The sequence below is a fragment of the Mytilus californianus genome, unplaced genomic scaffold, assembly GCF_021869535.1.
Source record: "Mytilus californianus isolate M0D057914Y unplaced genomic scaffold, xbMytCali1.0.p SCAF_5, whole genome shotgun sequence".
NCBI lineage: Eukaryota > Metazoa > Mollusca > Bivalvia > Mytilida > Mytilidae > Mytilus > Mytilus californianus.
This window is the reverse complement of record NW_026262701.1, coordinates 110,966,658-110,981,048: the sequence shown is the minus strand read 5'-3', so window position 1 is coordinate 110,981,048 and position 14,391 is coordinate 110,966,658. Positions and strand designations below refer to the sequence as shown.

Sequence of the window (14,391 nt, the reverse complement as noted above, 5' to 3'; positions counted from 1 at the left end):
TACAAATTCATTGTAATGGAACGAAATTCTAACTTGATCTATAACTTGTCATGGTGTAAACTATACTACATAAAAATAGTAAGTCAAAATCTTCAAGCATGACAAAAAAAACTGTTGAAAACTGATTATTTAAGTGAATTTTCCATGTCCAAAGACCATAACTCTGCACAAAATTATCAGACTGGAACAAAATTCCAACTTGATCTGTAACTTGTCAAAACTATATACTTATTATCAAATCAATATCTTCAAGAATGACAAACAAACCTACCACTAAATTCTTCAAACAATTTACCAAAGAAAAGGGAAAAAAAATCCAAAATGTCATTGTGTCTTTTAAAAGTCTTTTAAAAAATGAGTTATTTCCCTTTGAACGGAAATCTACTAATTAATAAGTTTTTCATCATAAATTTAATTCTAGGGAAAGGGCTTTAACTGAACAAAGAGAAAAGCTAAAATCGAAAATTGAACTTGACCTGTAACTTGTCATGGTAAATCAATAAACCAAATATCAAATCAATATCTTCAAGCATGAAGAAAAAAGTCTGGAAAACTGATTTGCCGGACTGACAGATGGACAGACAGACAGACGGACTGAATGCAAACCTAAAGTCCCCTTCAACTTTGTCGGTAGGGGACTAATTAAATGTAAAGGGATACTCTATGTTTATATAATAAATGGTGGGCATTTCAAATAACATACAAGTTTTGTTCAGATAAAACCATAACATTTATTCTATATTAATTGATGTTACATTAATAGCTTCTTTTATTCACATTTATAATCTAAAGTAAAACATTTTTGGACATATTTTTTACATAAATACACAAAATAGCCTTGAGAATAACTTATCATCTAACAACGTCTTGAGGTTATTTTCCTTCTCGTAGTGCAATCTTTCTTGCCTTAAGAACTGTGAAATAATGTCGCTTAGCATAGTATGATACGAATAACATTGTTCCTAACAAGCCCAAAATCTGAAAGTAAATAAATCAATGTTAATAATAACAAACTAAAAGTATGACAGCAATATTATAAAGATTACTTCCTATGTTTACAAAGGTTAAAATAAAAAAATCTTAATCAGACTATCCAGGTTAAAGGCCTTGTTGTGAACTTGAGATATAATACAGCAATAAGCGTAGTACTTTTGTGTAATGAATAGATACACGATATCTTCTCTTTTCCAATATGAAATATGTTTAAGAACTGATTGCTTCTATTTAAGATTTTATTGGGGTGTAAAAGCGTTGACAGAAGCACATTTTGTATGAAGTGTAGAAGTGCTTCATATTTAAAATGTGCTCACAATCAACAACCCAAAGAAACATTATAAAAAGAAGCATTCAATTCTTATAATTACATTTTTATGGTACAACCATGAAATTAAGTGTTATATAAAGCTTATCGTAGGTTTTTCTATGCATTGTTTCATTATCATAGATAGCACATGCAGTTAAAGCAGTTGTATTTTATACAGAAATAAACTTTGATATTGGAATGCCAATCAAATTACAGATTCTAATGAAACGTACATGTAATGTAATTATACCAAAATAAACTTAATATATAGTAACTGACATCTGTCTTTTGTTGAAGACAGAATGTTTTCCTCCAGATGTCTTTTGCTCATTTTCATTGTTGGGTTGCTATTTCATTGACTTATACACCAATCATCTCCTTTTATTTATGCCTTTTGACATATATACATACCAAAATCAGACTTGCAAAGTCTCAACATAATCTTTAATATTATATTGTTTTTTTCAGAGGGACATCATACGTTACATTTTTGTAGTTAAAAAACCATAATATTGGTAAATGAAAATAAAATAATTTTGAAGGGAATGATTTTTTTTCGCTATTCGAAATTTTAGATCTTTATATTATTTCTTATTACACTCCTCATTTTGATACACTATTTTGAAAAAAAATGAACAGTTAGAAAATATTTAAAAAAAATACCTTTAGAGCAAGTTTCTTTCTATCATCAAAGTCTGGCTGTGATGTCCACACTAAAAATGTAGCAACATCTTTAGCTAACTGGCTTTTTGTGGCTGGTGTACCTGAAAATTAATAAATGCAACCTGTTAAATTCTGTTTTAAATTTTGAATGTTTCATGTCCTCAAATTCAATCTAGTAAGAATATAGATAGAAAAAAAAAAAGAAAAAAATATAGTCTTCATGCATTTTTTATCAAAACTTAATCTCTCTCTCATTTTTAAGACTACGGAAATTATTGAAGTGTCTTCTATACTCCTTGATCCTATTTCTCTGCCATTACAGGATACAACAGTTGTTCTATACAATGTTAATATCAATTAGCAAACTGCTGTACCTTCAGTCTTAATGAGTAGTTGTCTCACTGGAAATCATACCACATATCTTTATTTTTTGTATTCTGGTGTTAAAGACTGAAATGGCTTGAGAGTAATTGTTGCAAACCAAAATAGAGTTTTAATTGAAATATAGAGCTTTAACCTAAATTTTTACTACTGACATTAAGAAAGTAGCAAGTTTACAACTTTTTTGTCAACAAGTTTAGTTATCAAATAAAAAAAGAAAATGCATTTGTTTTTGTGTTGGTAAAGTAGACATGTCAGTATTGTTCCTTTGCATGCCAATGAAAGATTACTCACAAAGTACAATTTCTTCAAAGCAGGTAATATCAGTTTAAGTTTAGACAAGGCTATAAACAACACAAGCAATATACTTACCATCAGAATATTCAATTATGTCAGTATATAATGCTTCAGCCATGGCTATCACACCACCAGTGAAATAAGGATTAAAATGTCCGTCTTCTGGCACCTCTACTCCTGCTGGGGCATCACAATATCCAGTTAGTAATGAAAATATGTAGTTCTGAAACAAAATCATACATCAATACTAACATACCTACAGAAGTGGTCTTAAAGTTACGATAAAATATAAAGTTACATGTATATAAATTAATGGGAGTCAAAAAAATAAATGTGTGTGTGTGTTGCTGACCAGAAATAACTTTGTTATATGTTTTGGTATGGAAAACCCCAAAAACCACTCAGATGAAAGCTTCAAATAGTAGGTGCACAACTTCATGTCTTGCAGAAGATTCTGTACAAATTTGGATGAATTCTGTCCATCAGTTTTTCAGGGAACTATAATTAAGAAAGTATTACAAGGATGACGAGACAATGACAATAGAAGTGATTTCCATGTGTCGCTACAGCTTTGCTATCCTGCTACCAAAATATAACTAAGTCATCAGAGAAAAGGATTCATAGTCTACTGGGATGACACAATTTCTTAATTATTTTGGGCAAGGTAATAAAATATTTAGGTTTGTTTGCAAAAAACAGGGTGTGTCCAGAGGTAACAGAGATATATCTTTTGATCAGATCAGGAGACATTGCTCCAATTATACTTACTTCTTCACCTTCTACACCAGGGACAATATAGGTAAGATCTGGAGGCACTGCTCCATTATTGGCAGCCTTTGCAGCTTCTTCATTTTTATAAGGTGATGGAATATAGTCTGCCAACTTTCCTGGTCGTTCAAACATGTTCCCGTTATCATCTGGTCCATCCCATACCATTACCTATCAAAATGTATGTTAAAATAACTGTTTTGAGGATTTTTAGAGAAAATGTTACACAGGAGGCATCAATTATCAACTAACCGCAAAACTTTAGTAAACATTCTTATTTTTTAATGCTCTTTTCACATTAAATAATTCTACATATACCTTAATGTTTAGACATTTATATCATAATAACTTGTCCATTCTGGCAGTGGATTTTCAATTGGTTGAGACAGTAATTTCTAATATCTAGAGTTCTAGACATGAGTTAAGGTTTTTAAAAATTTAACTTTCATATTGTTCATTTAGTTTTGTGTTATGATTGTTACCGATTTAGCTTCCTCTTTAGCCTCATCTTCTGATAGGAAGGATCCCACCATTTCTCTGTATGCCAAATATTTCAGACTGTGACATGCCGCACACACTTGTTTATAGACTTCATATCCTCTCCGTACACTGTAATAAAATAATGGATTTATTATATATTGAATAGTTCAACATTTTAATATCTTAGTAATCAAAGCAACTTATGTAGCTTTATAGATCCATGATACAGTCTAAAATGTTAAACAATCATTCAGGTTTCAGTATCCTGAAATACTATTGAGTCACAGATTTTCCAGTCAAACAGAAGGTGACCTATAACTTACATAGCATGTAGATGAGAAATGGGACTGATCCTGAAATCTTAATGTTGATCACTGAACTTAAGAAAACATGAAGAAATGTGGTCATTGTCAGGTGAACCCTGTCTGATAGACATAAATAATTTTGAGATGTTCCTAATACTGGTTCTCTATGTTGGAGGGAAAAAAGTAATAACAAGAGTATGGACACAAATCTAGCTTCAAATATCCAATTTCCATAAAACAGGCCCTGAGGGGTCATGATCATAATTTGTCATATATTCTAATAAAATGCTTCGCTGGGGCGCAGCTTGATACGACCGCAGAGGTCGAACCCTGAACAGTTGGGGCAAGTATGGACACAACATTCAAGCTTGATACAGCTCTGAATTTGGATTGTTATTAAATATTTGACACAGCATAGGTTTCTGACACAGAAAGAATGTGGTCTAAGAACTTGAATTTTTTTTAATTTACCTATTATGGTCCAATGTCCAAAATCAAAATACATGGTTAGATTCAGCATATCAAAGAACCCCATATATTCAATTTTTGTTAAAATCAAACAAAGTTTAATTTTGGACCCCAACTTGGACAAACTTGAAAACTGGGCCCATAATCAAAAATCTAAACACATGTTTAGATTCAGCATATCAAAGAACCCCAAGAATTCATTTTTTGCTAAAATCAAACTAAGTTTAATTTTGGACCCTTTGGACCTTAATGTAGACCAATTTAAAAAACGGGACTTAAAATTAAAAATCTAAATACACGGTTAGATTTGGAATATCAAAGAACCCCAATAATTCAATTTTTGATGAAATCAAACAAAGTTTAATTTTGGACCCTTTTGACCTCAATATGAACCAATTTGATAGCGGGGCCCACAAATAAAAAATCTAAATTCATGGTTAGATTCAGCATATCAAAGAACCCCATATATTCAATTTTTGTTGAAATCAAACAAAGTTTAATTTTGGACCCCAATTTGGACCAACTTGAAAACTGGGCCCATAATCAAAAATCTAAACACATGTTTAGATTCAGCATATCAAAGAACCCCAAGAATTCAATTTTTGTTAAAATCAAACTAAGTTTAATTTTGGACCCTTTGGACCTCAATGACGACCAATTTAAAAAACGGGACCCAAATTAAAAATCTAAAAACATGGTTAGATTTGGCATATCAAAGAACCCCAATAATTCAATTTTCGATGAAATCAAACAAAGTTTAAATACTGGACCCTATCTTGGACCAACTTGAAAACTGGGCCCATAATCAAAAATCTAAACACATGTTTAGATTCAGCAAATCAAAGAACCCCAAGAATTCAATTTTTGTTAAAATTTTGGACCCTTTGGACATTAATGTAGACCAATTTGAAAACTGGACCCAAAATTAAAAATCTAAATACACTGTTAGATTCGGCATAACAAATAAATAAATGTGATCAAAGATTTTACAAATCTAATGCGCCATACTGTGCAATTAAAGATTACTTCTTGAAATTTTTCAATATTTGAAATTTGAAAAAAAAAAAATATTTGAAGAATAATTCTTTTTAATTTCTGAAATCTGAAATGAGAAAAATTGGCCCCCCACAATTTCTTTTTATCCCCCCCCCCCCTTTTTCCCCCAAAAAAATTCTTTCCCTCAAGATATGGTCATAATCTCAATTCAAATTTCCAATGGAGTTGGCAACCATAATTACCCATTTAAATTTACCATAGTGCTAACTTAATCTATTTTATAATAGAATTAATAAAAATATAGTGTCAAATCTTTCATATGGATTTTTTGGTAAAAAAAAAAGATGAAAACATTTGCAGATATTTTTACTGGTCTTCCTTTATAAATATGCATTTCTTTAAACATAATTTAAAAGCAGTGTAAGGGAAGTAACCAAAACGTTGTATTTGGATTACCTCCCTTACACTGTTTTAGATTATCTTTATTGTTCATTAACCATTACTTTATACATAATTTAAAAGCAGTGTAAGGGAGATAATTTCAATGATGTATTTGATTTATCTCCCTTACACTGCTTTAAATTATGTTTTGTACTAAAGTATTTGTCCATTAACCAGGACAACCTTGTTTTTCCCCCTTTTTTGCCCCTAATTCCTAAACGGTTTGAGCCATAACCCCCCAAAGCAAATCCTAACCATCCCTTTGTGGTATGGAAACTTGTAGTATAATTTCAGAGAGATCCATACACCGTTCCACAGTTATTGTCTGGAAACTAGAAAATGCTCATTTTTGGCCCCTTTTTGGCCCCTAATTCCTTAACTGTTGGTACCATAACCCCCAAAATCAATCCCAACCTTCCTTTTGTGGTATTTAACCTAATGGTCAAATTTCAAAAAGATCCATTCACTTAAACTAAAGTTAGAGTGCGAAAACCAATATGTATTCGGACGACGACGCCGGACGACGACGACGACGACGACGACGACGCCAACGTCATACCAATATACGACCACAAAATTTTTTTGCGGTCGTATAAAAAGATAACCAAACAACAGCATGTGTTGAAGTTTCAAGTTGATGTACCAAAACATCATGATAAACTACCTTAACCAAAAACTTTAACCAGAGCATGTACTGATTTCTCACTATCACATTTCTATGTTAAGTATACTGTGAAATCGGGCCAAAACTGGAATTTGGCATAATAAATTCATATCATAATGAATATGTGTACAAAGTTTCAAGTTGATGTAAAACACCTTCATGGTAAACTACCATAACCCAAAACTTAAACCAGAGTCCAGACAGACTAACAAATGGATGCACAGACCAGAAAACATAATGCCCCTCTACTATCCTAGGCCTGGCATAAAAAGAATGAAACAGTTTTTGAAGCAGTCATTAACAAGAGTTAAAGAAAAACAGACACTGTCAGACATAAACATCTGATCATAAGACAGCTGTAAACAAGATAGGAATTATCCAGCTCTTCTATATTCTGAAATATGAAGTCATATACAAAAACATAAGCTGTTGGAACAAGATTAGTTTCCCTCTCAGGCAAAACAAAAACAAATTGGTTAAAAATCATCATTTAAGGGCAACAACTCCTATGAGTTGTTGTTCAAGTAGCCACCTGCCTGAGTATTGTGTAAATAAATGTGGATAGTGTCCACATGTGGACACAGATGATGCCCCCGCTTGCATATCATATAGTTATAAAGGACATAACTGAAGAACGGTAAAAGTGATGCTACCCAAATTTGAACTTGATCTGAGTTTTGTGGTAATAAGCATTGTGTGTAAGTCTCATAACATTTGGTTGAGGCTAACTTTAGAGAACAAAAACTTAAAATTCAGCAATTTTTCTATTTGTAAACATGCATAACTCTAGAACAGTTGTGTATAAGTTTTATAACATTTGGTTGAGAAAAACTAAAGTTAGAGAACGGAAACAAAAAATTCAGCAATTTTTATGTTTATAAAGGGACATAACTCAAGAATGGTAAAAGTGTCGCCACCAAATTTCGTACTTAATCTGTATTATGTAGTAATAAGCATTGTGTATAAGTTTCATAACATTTGGTTGAGGCAAACTAAAGTTAGAAAACAGAAACAAAAAATTTTTACTTGATCTTAGTTTTGTGGTAATGAATATTGTGTATAGGTTTCATAATGTTTGGTTGGGGCAAACTTAAGTTACAGAATGGAAACTAAAAATTTTGCAATCTTTCGATTTATAAAGGGGCATAACTCAATAATGGTTAAAGTGACACTACCCAAATTCAACTTGATCTGTGTTTTATCAGTGGAAGTCAAAATTAAACATTGCATTGTATAAAGCATTTATTGTAGTTGATTCAACTATAATCATGGACAAAGGAAGATAACTCCAATTTTAAAAATTACTTGATATTTAGAAGAAAATAAAAATTTAGCAATTTTTCCATTTATAAAGGGGCATAACTCTAGAACGGTTAAAGTGACGCCACCAAAATTCAAACTTGATCTGTGTTTTGTGGTAATAAGCATTGTGTATAAGTTTCATAACATTTGGTTGAAGCAAACTTAAGTTAGAGAACAGAAATTAAAAATTTTGCAATTTTTGCATTTATAAAGGGGCATAACTCTAGAACGGTTAAAGTGACGCCACCAAAATTAATCTGTGTTTTGTGGTAATAAGCATTGTGTATAAGTTTCATAACATTTGGTTGAGGCAAACTCAAGTTAGAGAACGGAAACCAATTTTGGGACGTACGTACGTACAGACGGAAAAGGGTAAAACTTAATGCCCCCACCACTACGGTGGGGGCATAAAAAATCTCTTAAATAAGAGCCATACCTTTTCATGTCAATTGAGCTGAACATTCCATGATGACTCCACTTGTATTTAGGGGGATGTAACTCTAGTTCACTGGCTAATACAGGGAAGGCTAACGCCGCTCCCACTGCTCCAATACTACCTACAGTAGCTGCCCCAAGTAATCCATAAGCCTATAAAGAAAACACATATATGTACAATGAAATCACAACCAATACAAGGAAGGCTAATGCTTCTCCCACTGTTCCAATACTATATACGGTAGCTGCCCCAAGAAATCCATAAGCCTATAAAGAAAACACATATATGTACAATGAAATCACATACAATACAAGGAAGGCTAATGCTTCTCCCTGTTCCAATACTATCTACGGTAGCTGCCCCAACTAATCCATAACCCTATCAAATACAAATTTACAATGAAATCACATACTGTACAATACAGATTCACGAAATGATCAGCTTTTAAATCAAATAAACTTTTAGGTGTTTGCTACAATATTGCTAATATGTCTCCATATATATTTGTTTCATTCTTACCTTTGTTTATTGATCAGTAACTAACCCTAAAAATTTATTTTGGTCAAGTATTAACAATCAACTTTAATTACATAAAATGGAATACAATAAAATGTAAGTTATTTGTACTCATAATCAACTTACAGCTTTCTTCCCTCTTGATGCTGATTTGAAACTGAAGCTTGCCTGAAATAAAAAATTCATTTTAGAATAATACACGTAGTTGCTATACGTAAATATTTTGTTACAGAACATACACAAATAAAAATAAGATGTGGTATGATTGCCACTGAGACAACTCTCCATCAGAGACCAACTGACTTAAAAGGTTAGCAAATATAGGTCACCATACGATCTTCAACTATGAACAAAACCCATACCGAATTGATACAAGATACTAAAGAGCCTGTGTGACTGTGTCACTCATCTGCATCTTCAACAATGGCCACTTTTTGGTAAAGATCATCATGAAAGAGCAATAACTCTATAAAGAGCAATAACTCTATAAAGAGCAATAACTCTATAAAGAGCAATAACTCTATAAAGAGCAATAACTCTATAAAGAGCAATAACTCTATAAAGAGTTAACTGACAATTTTAGTCTTGTTGACATATTTGTAGATCTTGATCTGCTGATCAATTTTGCTTTTAAAAGTGTCTATCTACATTTGTCTTTTTTATGCACTGTTTGGCAGCCGCCCGCTGTACATGTACATCCCCAAATCAATAACCAAATCAATAACCGATTTTTCCTTCGAAAATCCAGTTAAAAATGAAAAAAAAAGGTAAAATTTTACATTTTAGGGCAATAACTCCTGCAAGAAAACATCTGACAGTTTTGACATCAACGCAGAGCAGGTAGATCTCAACATTCTTAACATTTCAGCCCTGTCAGAATTTATCTATTCATAGCGGTTTTCAAGATAATATTCAACCCTGTCACATTCTTTATGTGCCTGTAGTTCAGTGGTTGTCGTTGGTTCAGGTCTTTCATTAATTGTTTTGTTATATATTAGGCAGTGAGTTTTCTCAATTGAATTGATTCATATTTTTCATGTCGGGCCTCATTGTTGAAGGCCATACAGTTGTATTTGATTGCTAACATCCACTTCATTTGAACTTTTGTGGATAGTTGTCTCATTGGCTATCATAACACATCTCCTTATTTTTATAAAAACATTGGTAAAAATTGTCATTGAAGGGCAATAACTCTAATAAGGAGTCATCTGACGATTTTGGCCATCCTGACAGTATATCTTGTCTTGCTGATCATTTTTGCTTGTTAAGGTTTCTCTCCATCTTTTATAGATTACAAGAAAGATTATTATAGATAGGCAAAAATGCCTAAAAATGGTAAAATTTCATCTAAGAGCAATAACTCCTATAAGAAGTCGTCTTGACAGTTTTAACTGTGAACAATAGATAGAGCTCAACATTCTGAACATTGCTGCCCCGGTCAGATTTTCTCTCCTTATAGTGGTTTTCAAAAAGTAGACAAAACTTGCATTTTACCCCATATGTTCTATTTTTAGCCATGTTGGCTATCTTGGTTGACAGACAGGGACATTGGACATACTTTTTAAACAAGATATCCCAATGATGAGGCCAAGTTTTTTTAAATTTTTTCCCAGTAGTTTCAGAGGAGAAGATTTTGTAAAAGTTAACGGATGATGACAGACAGCAATTGATTAGAAAATGTGTATTCACAGAAGAGCTCTTGCTGGCTGCAATCATTAATTAAACTAAAAACATTATTTAATTTGCATTCACTTTCAGTATCCTACAGTGTATACTGTGTTTGAGGATTCACTAAAAATACTTAAAAATGCAAAATATTAAATCAACTGGATCATGTAAATTTTAACAAGTAATAACACAGTTGAAACTCAGATTTTATAGTAAAATTTGCTCATCATTTGACTTAAATAAAGCTTTCATGAGCTTTGAAATGCCAACATAGTAGAGATCACTTCTTAGAAAAATTAGAATTGGTGCACATTGCTATTAAAAAAGGGATGTACAGCAAACCAAAGAATTTAGCAACTGAAAAATTCAGCAAACTTTGCAGAGAAAAATTAGATGAAGTGCATTTCCTTTTTACCCCCCCCCCCCCCCCCCCCCCTCCCTACAAAAACCTTTGACAGAAATTAAGTGTATTTCAAGAATTTGAATAAGGATGATATATTTTTCTTAATCTGGATAATTTGGATACATGTAGCCATAAAAATGAATGCTTGATTCCTGCCTCCCAAACACCCCTGTCTCAGACCCTTTGTTTTCATGCATTTGATGGAATTTGTAGAAAAGTTGTCTGAATGCATCAGAAAATAAAAAAACCACATCTCTAACATTTGATTTGACTCCGTCTAGATGTCTGACTGGTCTGACAGTTGTCTGAGTGTAATTAACACCTGCTGTGATATTACCTGTGCAATATCAGTGGAAGGTCGTAAATATGTACTAGCTTGATTAGAATTAAATTTTACCTGTACATATATTTTATTATTTATGGAGGATAGATACATGTAAAATATTGAATAAAACTACAATAAACTATTGAAAATTTAATAAGAGATCAACTTTTACATGTATTTGAAGTTGTTATAAAAATGAAAGAAAGACGATTTTTAACAATGTATTGCTAACTGTAAATATTTCATATTATTCAAAATAATAACAACCAGGACGATTTTCAATTGAAGTTTTCATAAAAATGTTGAGACATCAATCCCGTAAATTATACGAGTCTTTGTTAATTGATGGTTATAATATTTCCCCCTTTTAACGTCCTATTCCTTTTTGCTCTTAACAGAAACACACAGTTTTCAATCGTCTTTCTTCCTTTCATTTTTATGCGGTCAGTTAACAAATTGATCCCGTATTAAAGTTTCAATAGTTTATTGAAGTATGTCTAAAGTTTATAAACAAATTAATTTAACTATTATTTTCCATTCGACATTATGTTTCCCGCCAGAGCCTCTAAATCTATTCATCAATGTTCATACCTGTCAATCATTGCTCGCAAGTGTAACATTTTGGTCAGCTAGATCACTTGTGCTTACTATTTAAACATATTTCCCGTCAATCTTTTAAACAATTATTTTTTTTTTATTACAATATTTATAAAGCCATGAACATGTATCGGATCCTAGTATTCATAAAAAAAGTCTCAATAGTTTATTGTAGTATGTCTAAAGTTTATAAACATATTAATTAAACTATCATTTTCCATTCGACATTACGTTCCCCGCCGGAGCCTCTACATCTATTCATCAATGTTTATACCTGTCAATTATTACTCACAAGTGTAATATTTTGGTCAGCTAGATCACTAATGCTTAATTACTATTTAAACACATTTCCCGTCAATCTTTTAAACAATTATTTTTTTTTTATTACAATATTTATAAAGCCATGAACATGTTTCGGATCCTAGTATTTATAAAAAAAATAAACAAACTTTCATATGATGTCCCAGTATTATTTTAGAAATTTGTTTGTAAAATTTATAAATTTACATGTAATGGAATTAACAAATTTGCTGACACTCGTATTATAACAAAGATATTGTCTTTCGATTTTTATGTTTAAAATTTTGATGAAATCATGTTTTTATAAACAATTTTTACAAATTGTGCCAATCAATACACGAATGTTTTCAGTTTTGATGTTGATTTGTTTGAATTCAAATTAACCATGATTTGCCGATTTAAAAAAAAAATGTATTTAAATTATTCATTAAAACTAAAATAACTCGTAAAATTTAAGAAAAACGGAAGCGGGGGAGGGTATTCAATCATATTATTTGGCTTTCAATTTCTTGGGGATGGGTATTTCCGAACTTAACTTAAAAGAAGGTGTCCGAATAAAGACAGGATCGTGGAGATGAGAAAAGATTAAATAAATTAAATAACTGCAAGGAACATTCGTCAGTGAAGATTACATTGTCGAAGTTATCATTGTCGGCAATGAAGGCCTTAGAAAACAGAACCCGTTTTAACTTGTTTGGTTCTCGAACCATCTGTCCATATCTAGGTGAAGAAGCTGTATAACCGGCTGCTTTAATGACTTTTTGGACAGTTGATTTGCTTGTGTGTGAACCCTTGTCTACTATAAGACGCTGCATATCGGTAGACGTTTGAGTAGGTTTTTTTGCTAGTGCATTCTTTACAAAGTGGACGTCATGATCAGTGATATATTTGAAAGTTGGTAGTTTTTCTTCTTCCTTGCTCAAATTTTCGTAGCCTACCTTGCCGCTTTGGTATCTTTTGATGACATGTTTAACGGTACCCCCATGTAACATCTATACCTCGGGCAGCTAATTTATTTACAATGGCATGAACTGGCCAGCTCTGTCTATACAAAGCGATGATTTCTAGGTTGTCGTGATGTGTAAGCTTAAACTTCGGCATGGTATATGTGAAGATATCGAACTATACTGATAAGTTAAATTTACAAATGCTATTTAAATGCATCCCCTAACATGGCATGTGTATTGCACGGGAAATTGACCAGGAGTCGACTTGTCTAGGTAACACCAGTAGACCATCATCTGATCAAATTATTACACGTCAAATTAATCCTGAGAAAGAAAGTTGGAAATGCCAATATTGTGTTACTGACACTAACCCCATAAGGCTTTTGTAAAAGAACATTTCATATTGATTAAAGATGCATAAAAAACAGATACACAACAAAACAACTAACTATACTTTAAATAAAGTAGTAAACTAATGATTGGATGTAGATATTTTACTCATAAATCTGGATTGTTTTCACTCTCAATTGTACATATTAATTGAAGATGTAAGTGTAAATGAAATATTCATATACCATAGTGTAGAAAAAACTCTGACACAGGTGCAACAAAGTGACATTTATAAGATCCGCAAGAACCACTTGCTTGAGAAAGCTGAAATCCAGTCAGCCTAACTTCTAACAAACATTATATATATGATCACTTTTCAGTAAGACATCCAAAATTGATTAAGTAACATGTTTTATGTTACACAACTTGGGTTACACAACTTGTCAATCAGTTCACCTTGAAAAACAATTGCTGTTTTCTCCTAAATTCAAGCTTAAACAAGCAAATAACTTCCACATCTTAAAGATATGAATATAACTGTTATGACTGCATAGTGATTTCAATACCTGTTGTGTATTTGTCAATGATTTTGTCTTTAAAAGAGCTTGTCGCGAGAGCCTGCCAGCAACCGCTGCCATCTTTGTCTGTACCTTAGTCTAAAGACTTCGAAACGGAAGTTAACATTTTAAAACAATTCGAAATATTTTGGAATAAGGTTGAGAGAATGGTTTTCTTTATCCAGGTATAAAGAATAATAGTAATTTCTTTTCTTTTTTTGATATTTTTTAATGGTCTGTAAAA

At 32.0% G+C, this 14,391-nt stretch overlaps 1 protein-coding gene across 1 annotated transcript; it reads right to left on the bottom strand.

Moving 5' to 3' along the window:
* Window positions 1–706: 706 nt before the first annotated feature.
* LOC127700621 (cytochrome c1, heme protein, mitochondrial-like) lies at window positions 707–14,269 on the bottom strand. The gene is made up of 8 exons (XM_052204169.1): window positions 14,157–14,269; window positions 9,147–9,188; window positions 8,505–8,656; window positions 3,895–4,021; window positions 3,413–3,583; window positions 2,720–2,867; window positions 1,967–2,067; window positions 707–978 (listed from the first exon to the last, which is right to left on the bottom strand). The coding sequence occupies exons 1-8, from the start codon at window positions 14,226–14,228 to the stop codon at window positions 874–876; spliced, it is 918 nt and encodes a 305-aa protein (XP_052060129.1). The 5' UTR covers window positions 14,229–14,269; the 3' UTR covers window positions 707–873.
* Window positions 14,270–14,391: the final 122 nt, after the last annotated feature.

Excerpts from the sequence above, each read along its gene's own strand:
- LOC127700621 (XM_052204169.1), bottom strand. The coding sequence starts at position 14,228 with ATGGCAGCGGTTGCTGGCAGGCTCTCGCGACAAGCTCTTTTAAAGACA. Across the intron at positions 3,584-3,894 it reads CTAAAGAGGAAGCTAAATCG|GTAATGGTATGGGATGGACC; the intron begins GTAACAATCATA and ends ACATTTTGATAG. Across the intron at positions 2,868-3,412 it reads CTGGTGTAGAAGGTGAAGAA|AACTACATATTTTCATTACT; the intron begins GTAAGTATAATT and ends ATTTTGTTTCAG.